This window comes from Accipiter gentilis, chromosome 14 (genome assembly GCF_929443795.1).
Source record: "Accipiter gentilis chromosome 14, bAccGen1.1, whole genome shotgun sequence".
NCBI lineage: Eukaryota > Metazoa > Chordata > Aves > Accipitriformes > Accipitridae > Astur > Astur gentilis.
Window position 1 is genome coordinate 20,055,991 of NC_064893.1, and position 14,396 is coordinate 20,070,386.

Below are 14,396 nucleotides of genomic sequence, written 5' to 3' on the forward strand. Positions count from 1 at the left end.
AGTGAGGTGTGTATCTTCAGCTGCCTAAGTAATTTATCGTTAGCAATTCCTGAAAAGGCAGTATGGCCCAATGAGTTCTTTTATACTCCCAAATTTCAGAAAAATCAAGTCCCGCTCCAGGCCCTGACTGTTGACTTGCTCTGTGACTTGGGCAAACAAATTACGTTTTTTAGACCTTATTTTATACATCTGCAAAAATGGCTGTGTTCCAAGTACAGAAAGGAGAGGGTCTGATTTAAGCTGACACACACAGGGGAGAAAGCGTAAGAGGCCCCAGATGAAAGATGCTTTATGGTTTGTATGCAGCAGGGGCAGAACTCCAGCAGACTAAGCTATGAGATATTTGATTATTTTAATGTGTTTTCAAGTGGTGTAAGTTTGAAAATATAGCAGGAGAATGTAGAACGAGAATGACTTCATTTACTGGTTGGTTATACACTGCTTAGGAGGTAATTTGGCAGACTTTATGAAACTCCCTAGACTAGCAACTTCTTTGGTTCACCCCATAGATTAACTTGAAATTTTTAAGTGGTGTTTGCTCTAGAGAGACAAAAATCGCTTCTGAAAGTACTTTGATGTATTCTGAGTTTTATCTATTTCTATTGGATTATGGAATGGTTTTTCCTGTGTTATCTATTGTCATCTTTCTGATGTACTGAGATTTGTATTAGCTTGTTTCCCAACATTCTGAGGAGGAGATGAATAAATACCTGTAACTCGAAGAGTGAATGCAGAATGATAACAAAAGAATATGCCTTCAGAAATGATGGATTACCATAAGAATGTACATGTATGCTATTGTAGATATAAACCAGCCTCATAAATTTACTATCAAGAAAAGAATCTACTGTGAAGACGTTGAGTCCTGGCTCCTTTCCATAAATATTTGATTAATACAGAAATAATTTGGGGATTCTTGTCCAGAGAAAGCTAATGCTTTAATGGGAGAAAGCAGGGATGCTTGTCCTGCTGAAAGAACCCAACTCACAGGGGAAAGGATTATAGGATTTGCTATGAACAGCCCTGGGTTGCAGAACAAGTCCCTTGTTATCTTGTATTGCTTTAACAAAAAAATTTGCTACCTTACCTGTGTATTTTTGTGGTACTAGTGTACATTATGTTTGAGCAGGCTTATTTTGCTGTTAATACTGCATTCGAGTCTCTGTATTTTAGGGGTTGTTTTTAAGGATCTTTCTCCTAGAGACAAAAACATAAGTTTGTTCCTTCAGTTAAAAAAAAGGATATCTAGAATATAGTCCTATATGTGTATCCCGTGTAGGAACACACTGATTTACAATAACTATAATACTATATTTGGGGTCTGGAGTGCTTATATTAAAGAAAATCCATCATGATGACAATGTAATAAATGTAATATGCATGTCGAGATGAAAAATATAATTCATTTTGATAAGCCTTATATATCCCATATTACTGTGTTCTTTGAGGAACATTCTCCCTGTTCTCTTTCTCTCTCTTAATATATGTCTAAAGTCTTTTCCTTATGTCTTTCCTACCTAGCATCACCCTCTCCTTGTTCATTTTCTGTCCAAAGCAAAACCCTTCAGAGCAAATCTTTGTTGAATTCCTACTACTCAGGTACTAGTGCCAGACTTTTCTTTCATTTCTAAATTTTCTTTGCTTTTGTATGTTTTCCAATATGACCTATAGACTGAATCTTCTGAGTGTGAGATACAGCTAACCTTGTTTTCATTTTTTTGTAACTTTTTTTCCTATTGATCTTCTGTTGATTTCCATTGATCCGTGTCATGTGGGTGAACGGAATTCCATCTCAAAGTATCATCAGACACTGTTCCATCGACCACGCTGTTAGGTAAGAAGACAGGTATGGTCTACTGCACTTCATTGTAGAGCAAACACACTTGTGTCTTGACAATAGCTTGGAGAGAGCACTGTTAAGTGGCTGGGCTCCAAAATCATAATTAATCCTGTGGTCATGTGTGTTGTGTTAATTGGAAAGTCTTTCGTTTTACTCATGCTTTATTATTGCTACTAAATGATTATTATTTTTTTTTTCCTTCAAGGAAGGAACAGTTCAAAAATTAAGGTTTATGAAGTTATTTGTTGTTTCCATGAATGGGTTTTGGCATTCCGGGCCAAATTCCCACATCCCGCCTTGCCTTTGGCTTAGTTTTGACTCATGTACATGGTTGTGTCTGTGCAGCTGATATAGGATCATAGAATGTTTTGGGTTGGAAGGGACCTCTAAAGGTCATCTAGTCCAACCCATCTGCAATGAGGAGGGCTAGCTTCACCTACATCAGGTTGCTCAGAGCCCCATCCAACCTGACCTGGAATGTTTCCAGGGATGGGGCATCTACCACCTCCCTGGGCAACCCGTGCCAATGTTTCACCACCCACATTGTAAAAAATTTCTTCCTTGTATCTAGTCTGAATCTACCCTCTTTTAGTTTAAAACCATTACCCCTTGTTCTGTGAGTGAGGCTCAGCTACATGTGCCTCAACGCTTGTGAATATAAGCAAGGATTTGCATGTCCAAAGCAGGTGGGAGCCTACAGTTTTGGACTCAGTTGCAAGTATAGAGGTTATTTGGAGAAATCAGAGGCTGGGCTTGGGCAAGTGGCCCCACCTAATTCTGTGTATGCTTAGAGTTAAATGCTAAATATTCAAGCAGTCTGGTATAGATTTGAAAGGATAACAAAAAGGCAGGTTCTGGGAGGCAGAGGCTATTCCATGGCTGCTGGTAACTTTAGAGGGAGGTGCTAGTGTTCAGGATCTCTGAAAATTAGCTTTTCTTGTTCAGATGATAAATAAAGCATCCAGTGTGCAGCTCTTAGCTTTTAGATTTTTAAAAATAATACATTTTTACAGTAAGTTAACAGAGACAGCAAAATTGGCAGAAACTGTTAGCTGATAAAAGAAGTTATCCAGAAACTTACTGGAGGTGTACCTTCAAAAGTGAGTAATAACAGCCTACAACTTCAGGCTCTCCCTGGAGGATGCTGCCTGCGTGTGGAATTTGAAGAAGGCAATTCCTCCGCTATGAATCAGAAAGATGATGTGTGGTTGATCAGAATCTAACCAATGGTATTTATCAGACCTGTCATTTTGGATTATCTACAGTAAATGTTCACTTCCAGACACAGTAATCTACCGTGGCTGCTTTAAACATTACTCTGAGCATGTTGAAGGCCCACAGACCAGGAAGACATTACAAACGATCACATAAGTGCTCTGGCTTACAGACTAACAGCCAGGACACAGAGGCTTGGAGGGACTGCCACAATACGCACATTTATCCTGCTATCTATCAAAATGCTGATAGCAATGAATGAGCCCTCTGTTAACGAGGTGGGGAAGGAAAGTAGTCTTTTTTCGAGAAGGTTTGTTCTCGTTTCCCAGAGACTCAGTATTGTCAATAGAAAAACCTAAAGGTAGATTTATCTTTTGGCTATACTTTAGAAACAGGGCCCAGACCTGCACTTTGCTGGAAGATGTCAAACTGCTCTCAATCTGGTAGTTGGCATCTGTGAAAACCGGACCCTCATTTGAGGGAGCTGGTTTCCCCTCTCTGTTCCGATACTGAGAATTGCAGTGTGAACTGCACACTTCATAATACGAAGCTCAAGAAGTAATAGACAGATTCAATCTGTACTTCTCCTGGGAAAGCAAACGCCAAAAAAGCCCCCCAAATTTTCAAAATCCCATATTTTAGAGAGGAAAAAGAGGAAATAGGAATTAGACTGGTCTTGTGCTTATGTATTCAAAACTCTTTCAGACTTAACTTCTACTAACCACTGTATCCAAGTAAGGATTAATATCCCTGGTTTACATGTGGGAAGTTAAGTATAGAGCACTTTTAAGACATGATTTACACAGAGTGGTCACCCCCCTCCCCCCCCCAGTTCCGTCTGAATTTAACAGCCACAGGTGCTGTGAAACAGCCCTTGGCATTGAAGAAATTTCTATCTTGTGACTTAAAGACAAATTAAAACCTTGGCGTTCTGGCTTCTTGGTCAGATTCACCAGACATTGGATGTTGCTCTATGAGCAACGTAAGTTTAATTTTTGACGTTTATTAATATTCTTTCCTGGGAAAGAAAAAGAGATCTTAAAAAGGGCATCAGTCATCCCACTACCAATATCTGTCTTTGGGCACTACCTGCAGTTCAGTGCTATTTGTTCCCATCTATTATGCCTTCTGCTAATAAATGTTCTGTATCTGCAATAGTGGATGACTCCCTAGGCTTAGCTGTGACATGATTTGTTGATAGCAAGATATAGGGGATTTTCGTTTTGCCTCTACCCTATCCTGTGCTTGATTAATACTGGTTTATCTAATGGGTGTTTTTAGCTCTGTAGTTTTCTCTTCCAGTTGTAGACAGCTCTGGATTTAAATGTTTTGCACAAACATCTTCATTAGAGAAGTGAGTATGTAATACTAAGAAATAAAGGAGGTAGTTTTCCATATTTTTAAAATTTCAGTAACACCCACGTGGTACCAGTACTGTAAGGCCTGAAGAGGAGGTAGTTCAACCTTAGAGGTTGTTTTTGGAGAAAACCTGCATGGCTAATAGCTCTCAAAGATGTTCAGCAGATGTCATCAAGGGAGTCTCTTCAGGGGAACCAGCATGTCCTTCCCTTGCATCCCTTAACTCTCCTGGCAGTGTGTCAGGACATTTACCCTTGTTCTCATTTCAGCTGCTCAAGAGGATCCTACCAACAAGAGCTGCTGCCCTCCAGAGAGGATGAGGAGGTCTGTAGTGCCTTGTAGTTCCTTGCAGATAGGCAGAACAAGCAGAGAAAGCTCGCTATCATGAAGTCTCATGCAAAAACTGGCTTGTGTTTAGAAATACCTAGAAATTTGCCCTGAATTTCACTCTCCTGTAGGTTGGATGGGCTTTTGCCCATGCCTGGTCAATCTGCTGTGGGTATATCCACAACCTAATGTTTGAAGAACTAAAAAGATATTAAGAAGTTGATACTGCTTCATTAGCAAGTGTCACCATTACTGGCTTTTTAAATTGCAGGATGGGTTGGTTTTTTGCAACGGAAGCTTGAAAATCAATGGCTTGATCTGTTCAGTTGTATCTGTAGCCTCCCAGGCCTTGTCAGCCTCTAAGGACCTGTGGGAGAGGTTTTCACATCAGTTTGCTGTGCTAACGTTGGCCTGCAGCAGAATCATCAACAGAGGCGCATGCCCTTGTAGGCTGTTACTTGAGCTGAATTTCTCTTAACATTTCTTTCTGCCTGCAGATGATCAGGTGGCTTGGAAAACTCTCTCTTCCAGTCTTTAGTGGCTTCTAGTTTTGTGTGCTGTTTTGAATTTGCCAATAGTTTTTCAGCTGTAACTAATGAATTGCTCTGTGGGGTAGGTAGATCTGAAAGCCCCTTTTCACCAAGGAGGCAGAGAGATTTGACTTGGTGAGGTCCATGCATTTGAAGAGCTGTGCTATTATGCTACGCCCGATAGTCCCAAGTCTTAGCCCATGTCACCAAAGCACCATCCTTACATCTTCAAGGGGATTTTCTTCTGTGCTAACTGATGAAAAAATGTGTGCAATAGTTTTTATAGGATTAGAATACACTTGTGTAAGGTGTTTACCAAGCAATTATTAAAACTCTTGTTAGAATCTAGAGAAAATTACTTTTTTCGGCTTTTTTTTTAATGCACATGTGGCTTCTTCATAGCCTTTGAAATGAAAGATGCATCCTCTGCTCTCTGTCAAACCTGGTGTCAGAAGGCTTTTTGTTAAGGAACGTGCCTTTTTATAGCTCAGTTGATCTCATTAGACAAATGATGTTTTGACTTTGGTTTGCCATACCACTGTTTGTATTCTATATAGCATATTATAACTGGATATTTGTCATATAATAAAGCCTTGAAGTACACAAAAAAGCAAATTAATTTTACCAGCTTGCACCATATCCCTAGTGTAAGGGGAAGATATTAGCCATGCTGTAGTCATCCTTGGAAGATGTCAAATAATTGACAACCCTTACTCCAGTGTAGAGAGACTGGATATGTGTGTAATTGAATCCATCACAAACACCACTCAATATAATTTATTTTGTGCAAAGGATGCCTTACCATGTTACACACATGCCAACGCTAAGAGAATGAAAGTATAAACAGAGATGATAGGCCTGTTATTTCAGACACAGAAAGAATTAATGGATATTAAAGCAAAAGTTTTGAAAGAAACTTCTCTACATATACAAGATGACATATCGGTGCAGCATTGCTTTTAGGTGTTAGAGGCGTAGGTTAGTTTTCTGGTCAGAAGGAAACATCTTAGTCTGTGTCCAGATATCTATCTCTCAGGCTAACAAAACTACATTTATGAAAAAACCTGACTTCTATGAAAGGATCTAAAGTTTCAGTCCCCAAAGCTGCTCTGGATGAGCAGGTGCCCTCCCACCAGCCTTACTGGGACATTGCACAGGGGTCTGATCATACAGAGCCACTTTCAGGCTGGGAATCTAATTTCTCAGCTGCTCTTCATCTTATCTGTGACATCTGTGGAGGAGTTTATCAGTTTTTCTGTGGAAGGAGACATATTTATTTTACTTGTCTGGGTAGCAACAAAAGCATATAATACAAGGTGTTGTAGCAGGAGGCAAGCAATAATATCGCACCCTCAGGGTTATTGGTCAAGTGGGAAAAGATGCCACCTAGCTGGCCTCTGCTTCAGCTTTTCTCTGCATGCTGGCCTCCATGTTTCTCTTGGCAGAGTAGAACCTCACAGCTTACGTCAGCAAGTTCATGGTTATTTCTCCAGCAAAGAAGAGAGTCACAGAAGCAGCATTTCATAAGCAGGGAGAGCTTGTGAAAATTAAAAGTGGAGTCAACATTGTTAAATTTGATTATCTGCAGTTATACCCTCAACAGATAAGCTGAGATGCCTGGAGAGTTTCCCAATCAGGCTAGTTATGTGAGAGCCAGTGAATCATTGATTTAACATCTTATACAAAATTTCAGGGTATTCTGTGAACTCAGGCTGATAATGGAAGTGTCAGCTTCCAGAAATCAAAATATCTGTGTTGGCAACAGACATCTTAGTATGGGGAGTAAGAGTGTTGCACTAAAAAGGGTTAACAAACAAGCTGACAACATATTTTGCTATTGCAGCTGCTAATATTAGAAATGATCCTCTTACAAACAGCATGTTTCCAGCAACGTGCAGAATACCTGTTTTATTTACAGCTGCACAAACAGAACTGTGAAAAATTGGAAATGGTTCTAGGAAGGAACCAGAGCCCTGAACAGCCTGCCCTAATGAGACTTCAGAAGCTCTCAATTGATTTACTTTATCAAAGAGAAACTGAAGAAGTGATTTGATCAGTGCCTGCATGGGTCAAGATTTCAAATGCTCAGAGGGCTCTTTAATCTAACAGGAGGTATAATAAGATTCAGTGCCTGCAAGTCAAAGCTAAGCAAAAATCAAATTGCAATTAAGCAATGTTTAGACAGTGAGGGTAATTAACCATTGCCACAACTTTTGGGGTCAGAATGGAATCACCATCTCTTGAAATGTTTTAATTCCGATTATTTCTTGGAACTGTATTCCATCTTTGATATGCAATGAAATATGGTGTGGTATGTGTTCCTATCAACAAAACAAGGACATATGACTAGAAATAAGATGTGCAGATGAAGTATAATCCAAAAAAACCCTGATGCATGATTCTGTATGTTTAGTAGTTTCTGAGTATTAGAGTGAATTATTTCAAACATCTTTAAAAAAAAAAATTTCTTTTATTGATTTGCTATTCTCACTGAAAGCTCATAAAAGGCACACATGCTTTAGAGGCACTGCTGAAACTTTAGTGAAAGTCTTGGCCAATTTGAGTCCTATAAACTCATCCTCATTTGCAAGGGAATGGGGGCATGTTTGTCAGAAAGGGACGGAGAGAAGGGACTACGGAAGATGGCTGTGACTTGCCTTTAGTGCAACAATTAAAGCAGAAGCCTGACGGGCTGGCATTTTTGTTGTCCTTTCCAGTATTAACAGTACGAAAAGGAATGACGTGGTTTATAGCTTCAACCTGCAGGAAAAGCAAAGACTGTTTGCAAGCCCTCCAAAGACACTTCGGGTTGACTGTCCTAGTGAGAGATCAGTTTGCTGCTACCTCCCCTCCTACCTGCATTTTGAATTGTTCACAAAATTGCTGTAAACAGCACATCTTGAGAGAAGGTGTCATCCCTTGTGTGAGTGCCTCATTAACCATGCTTAAGTTCAGGCTCATAGTGTGATTAGACAGAGAAGGAACAATATGTTTCTTGCATCAGGCTGTATTAGCAGAACATATGAATGCTAGGCTTGCCTCATACATCGCAATTTGTCTCCATAAAAGCCCCTCCACTCTTTCCTTGGCCCAGATAAAATGCTGGTGGGAATAACTGACAGCTGTCCTGAGCTGGTACAAGTGTCGGGCTTGGGTTTTCTTTCAGGCAGCACAGAGGCCATTGAAGATGTGTTTGTCACAAATGTCCAGAGGAGGTGATCTGCTGCCTAGTTTCAGCTCTGTGTGTAATAGGGTTGAGAGTAGGATGACCCAGATTGTGTGACACTTCTTTTTTTTAAAGCAGAAACACTTGACTGGGTGAGAGGCATGCAAACGGTGTGATGCCATGGACCATGCTGCAAGAGCTGTTACTACCATCAGTGCGTTTTGTACCATTTTATCTGTCTGACCAAAAAGATGAGAAGCACAGTTGTCACTATAAACTCAAAGGCCAGAGTCAGATCCCTCTTTACTGCAGAGCAGCTTCTTCTGGTTCCAGATTCATAATGTGGGCACCTACTTGGAGGGAAGTTATTCTGGAAAGGGGGGGTACTGCCTTCCTGGTTTTCACCTCTCCCTGTGTTATTTCTTTCTGAGAAGAGAGCCAAGTATACCAGAATTAAAGGATCTGATGAAGAGCGAAATTAATAATTGCCTGCAAAGGACCTGACTGATCTGAGCTACATTTTACAAGTAGCCTGTGCTCTGCTTGTGCCCTTACCGTATTAGCACTAGAACTGCACATTAGTTTTAAGACTCCCTCTCGAATAGGGATATTGTAATGTTTTTTAATTGGGGCTGATAAAAATGTGGCATTACTTGCAGGCTCCTCGGAGAAGCCAATTGTGAAATTGGGTTTGTATTAAACCTAATGATGGAAAATTAAGCATAGTACGTCTGTTGGAAATGGTCCGCGATAAAAATCTTCTCCTCTCCATTACAGGAGGTTAATAGGGAATAGGGGAGGAAAGATGCGCTGGGAAAGCGAATCCAACTATGGGAATTAATAAGCCTTGAAATTCCCTCTGTTCAGAGTTCTCGCACTGTCATTAGTTGGAGCATTAGGGATGTTTATACAAATGCTTTGGATGTTACTCTTCCTTAAATCCCAAATTTATTCACATTTTGTATGTGAGGGTTGCTTTGCTAGAGCCGTAGCTCTGTAAATCTCTGAGTGTCCTGGGAATGTGACTGTGTTTGTGTGAACCTGGGATTCAGAAATCCTTAAATTCAGTAGCCTAATCTTCAGAGCAGATGATCACTTTGTGCTAATTTATTTCAGAAGCAGCAGGATGTGTTCAGCATCTCTGATAATTCAACCACCAGACTTACTTATCTCACCCTGGAGATCAGCTAGCCCTGCAGCAGTGTCCACTGCTGGCATTCCTTCTCATAGTCCTGCAACTTCAAAACAGCATATGCCTGTCTTGATATCTTCCCCCTAATATAACAGTAAACCAGCTAAAGCATTATGTGTCATGTTTTGTCATGTCGTTGTTTTGCCAGCTGCTGGGAAGGCAGTCTAATGCCCTCATCTGTCTGCTCCTACCCACCTTTGCAATGAGGGACGCGGCAGAGATCCTGACTGCTGCTGATCAAAACTCCATGGTGATTTCTCAAGGATAGCAACGTTTACAATAGCATTCTGGCCATATTTCTGCCTCACAAAAATCACCCTGAAATTGCAATTTGATTTATTTAGTCTTTATCCCTTCAAAAACATGACTGTGGTAATGCTGACAAGGGATAGTGTTTAGGCTCTTTGTCAGTAAGCTTTCTGTAAGAAACAAGCCTTGGTATGCAGTCCTGAGTGGTTTTTATGAACAATCTGTGGGAGATATGTTTTTTGTTTGCTAATAGGTTGAGTTTGGGTAAGACCAGAAAGAATTGATGCACACTGTTAAGGCCTGTATGCGCGAAAGGATCTGAGTATCTCAGATGCCTGTAAGCATAGGAAAAACCAATGGTTTATTTAGCCAACTATTTACCTTTGTTCAGCTCTGCTAGATAAGAAACGGAATTTTTCATTTAATCTGAGTTTCTGTTGTTAAAAATAAATATTGTGACAGTCAATTGTTTGGTTATTTAAGTTCTTTTCTATTAGTTCACCAGGAATATTTTGCTGTCTATATAGAGTTTTGCTGGGGATATGAGAGGTTACAATTCCATCTGCATAGTGACAGAGATTTTTTTAATCCATTTCTTTCAAAAAGAACCTTTACCTGTTACATTTACATATCTGAAATTTAGGTTTCTGCATGCAAGATAACTATATTTTTATACTGGTTTATTATTTCTGATAATATTACATCTTTGTAATTGACATGTAAATTTTAGGCCTGAACTAGCCAAGCAGTTTAATTTGCCTCTAACATCCTGTGTGCCTTATTTGAAATGCTAATAATTTGTTTCCTATTAACTTGGGCCCCTTTCAGTTATCTTGTGCTGTACACCCCAAATCTCGCTTGAATATCTTGCTCATCTCTATGTATCTTTCAGTCATGTTCTTTGCAGGTTTGTGAAGAAAGGTATGTAATTCAACTGGAGTCATTACACAGTGCTCACCCTTACAAAATGTGCGATTTCACTCTATGTGCTGTACCTTCGTTAGCCTGATTAGCTATTTACTCTGTTCCTATCTCTTTGGGTTTGTCTCCTCAACACACAAAAAAAAAATACTCAAGTGTGATTTAGTCTTTCTAGGCGGCTGTAGGCAAGTGTATGCTTCCTACTTATTTTTGTACTTTCTTGTGCCTGCACCAGCCTACGGGGTGGTGGAGAAACAACTAAACAAACAGAGCAAGAATGAGAATGGCACTACCAGATAGGTGAAAACTTGTTTTGCCTCCCTGTCTTTAAAACAGACAGTAGCCATGGAGAGATGACCCAGCCGACCCTGACTATCCAGACCCACCCATACCGGAGCTGCGAGCCGGTGGAAATGTCCTACCCCCGGGGGCAGTTCCAGCCAGCCATCCGAGTGGCCGACCTGCTGCAGCACATCACCCAGATGAAGCGAGGACAGGGCTATGGATTTAAAGAGGAGTATGAGGTGAGAGGAACCTTCGCTCACAGAAATGAGTAGAGAAGTTGCACTCGCAAAGGCTAGATGCTTGGGAGGGGAGGAGAACTTTTTAAGAGCTTCTTTTCCTTAATTTACTTACCCTCTTAATCCTTTCCTTTCTCCATCTCATTTCTGTTTATGAGGGTAGGATTTTACAGTGCTAGCAATCCTTGGTGGTGCTCTAGTCCAAAGAAAAGGTGTTTACTACAGCAGTAAGATAATGACATTGTGCTCACCCGTTAGCATGTGCCCTCTCTCCCATAAAGAGCAGACAGTAAATATTTAACAGGTGCTGAACTCAATGAAGGACTTGGAGTCCCATAGTCCCTTACTTCTTGATGTGCTTTTGCTGACAATAGTGCAAGCCAGGCTTTAAGAAATGGAAGGGTTTTCACTGGAGCTTTTGGGGAGCTCCAAATACTCTGTAATGATTGATCAAATTAAATCATAGCGTAATGACCTCAATGCAGAATTGTAAAAAGGCAAGGGCGGGAGCCTTGTGTACCATAAATGAAGGTGGGGTTTTCCGGTATTCTCAAACCTCTGGCTCAGAATATGTTCAACTGAAGTACTCTTCCAACTCCAGGTGAGGAGAGACGCAAAGAGTAACCTGCAAAAATGAAAGCAGCCCTCCTCTCCCCACCTCTTCCCCTCAAGCTGGAATGACCAGGAATGTAATTCAAATGACAAGAAGAAACATGACACTGGGGAGGAGTTGGAAGAGGAATATACATTTAGAGCAGAGAGAACAGAAGAGGGAAATAGCATCAAACATATGTGAGACTTTGCTCTTGCAAGCGATAATTATAATGAATGTAGTAAGCTTGTGGGAAGGCAATAAGCAATTAATATGCATAGTGGCATTAAAGCTACTTAAAAATAACATAACAGCTGTGAAAAATAAGTTACTTAATGAAAACAGCTCACTTTTCCACCCTGCAAGTAAGAGTCCATGGGGTTTGTATCATTGAGGCTGGGTTTTGCTGTAATTGAGAGGCAATCTTTTCCTGGTTGTCACCAGGGAGTATTTTTTTAATCAGATGGCATCAAAGACTGTCACAACAAATGTTTCTGGTAACTGTATGTTAACCAGGTCTAGTCACTCATGCCCCACAGTCAAGCACACTAATTAAACTATCAATACAAAGAGCTCTGTTTAATATTAAAAAAGGGTAATAATTCTCTTAGGAGATTTACTTAGCCCCCCCTTGGCCTCCATTTCCATGAATAGTACCCACAAATACATTCCACTCAATTACAGATGCCCCAAGATCTAGTTTTTGATGTTCAAGAAGAAAACAGGTGCTGGCATATATGTAATTTTCTGGCACTGGCATTGGTAATTATCAAAATAGCACATTAGCATGAAAAATGTCAATGCAACTTTCAGCTCCACAAGTTCTGCCTTTCCCAGAAAGTACTATCTACATACGTATATAATAACGATGACATTATATAGATTTGCATAATTCCTTTCTTTACAAGAAATAGCTTGGAGAATGCCACAAGCTCTCAAATCACATGCGCTGTTCTACCCTTCAATCAGAGGTAATTGCCTGAAGTAGCAGTCATTTTCGACGGTGGAATTTGGTTTTTAGAGTATGGGACACTGGCAGTGCTTCAGCTCCAAAAAGCTTTCAGCCACCACCAGCAATACCACAAATGCGGGGAGGATGTCAAGGTGTGTTATAACTCCTGGGAGGTGGGAGGTTTAAGTTGGCGAAGAGCGGTGTCTCAGACTGGAATCTGGAGGAACACAAAGCTGCAAAACTGGCTTTGCAAAAGGTTTTGCAGAATGGTTGATAAAATCATAAAAAAGAATTTGATGTCTCTTTTAAAATATGTTTTCATATACTACTATCAGTGTCACCTCCAAATGTTTTTTTCTTCTAAGGAGCTGATTTTCTACTTACTTTGCAAATTGATAGCATAAATTACAGCCTATTTAGTGATGTTACCAAATAATTTTACTCTCATGAAAAATCACTTTGAACAGAGTGTATCAGTCACACGTGACAGTCTCTTATCTCTGTACATTCCCATCTCCACTGAGTAACCTGGAAATTGCCTTCCATATTTGTTTAAAGTATACCTTCACCTACAGACTATTGGAGCCTAGGCAGCATGTCTTACTGAGAGCATCTAGAATATTTCTGGTGCTTGCATCTCGCATGTAATTCCACACTGAGATGAAAAGCAGGATGTGATTGTGTAAGCGGTGTCACTGCTGGTGTGAAATGGATGATAACTGTTTGTGTGTGTGTGTGTGTGAATGTGGGAATCTGTCAGCACTTGCCGTGCATGTGTTATTTTGGGTCTGCCTGCGGCACCTGAGGCCAAAGTGTGACTTGGGCCTTTTTAGCTGCTGCTTCTGTTTAGCAATAAAACATGTAGACCACAAGAGAAAAATATATCACTGGCACTGGATGTAGATAGCACTATTTGGGATTAGGCATAGCTGTAAACACTTAAATGGGACATGTTTAAATGTCACCTGTTCCTTTTTTAGAACATATCGGCCCTGATTTGTTGTGAGCTGTGGGACTAGTCCCACAGACTTACTGCGAGCACCAATTACTGGCTACAGAGATAATAAGCTTAAGCATCCAAACTAATTTTCTGTTATGATTTAGGATGTCACTAAAGTACATTCTCCTGCTGCATTACTGAGACCATTTAGTTATTTTGGATTTTGTGGCTCCTTCCTCAAGCATCTTAGTATTGTGAGTCGTTAGCTTATTGAAGTTACATCTGGGTTTTAACACTTTCATTTCTCATTGGCTACACTTCTTCTGTCTGGTCAAAAGAAGAGATCCTGAGGTTCAGGCTATGATGTGACATTGCAAAATATTTGGCAGCAGGGTGTTAGTTTAGAAGCTTTCCTTGGACAATGCTGTCCTAAGGCTTTGCTACGAACTGGAATGGGGAACTGAACTGGCTGAAATATTTCTTTTCAGGTTATATTTTTTTACCCAAAGCAGTTTTTAACCCAGGGTCACAGCAGCGTCGTGGGAACAGTTTTGCCACCACTGTTGAGAAGATAGTGACTGCAGGGAGAGGG

General features: G+C 40.4%; 1 protein-coding gene across 2 annotated transcripts in view; it reads left to right on the top strand.

The window, feature by feature from the left end:
* PTPRT (protein tyrosine phosphatase receptor type T) overlaps window positions 1-14,396 on the top strand; it is a 485,911-nt gene that overhangs the window by 437,166 nt on the left and 34,349 nt on the right. For both annotated transcript variants that reach the window (XM_049816979.1, XM_049816980.1), the window contains 2 exons: window positions 1,799-1,834; window positions 11,136-11,323. In XM_049816979.1, the coding sequence (XP_049672936.1) occupies window positions 1,799-1,834; window positions 11,136-11,323 (224 nt within the window). The remainder of the gene's footprint in view (window positions 1-1,798; window positions 1,835-11,135; window positions 11,324-14,396) is intronic.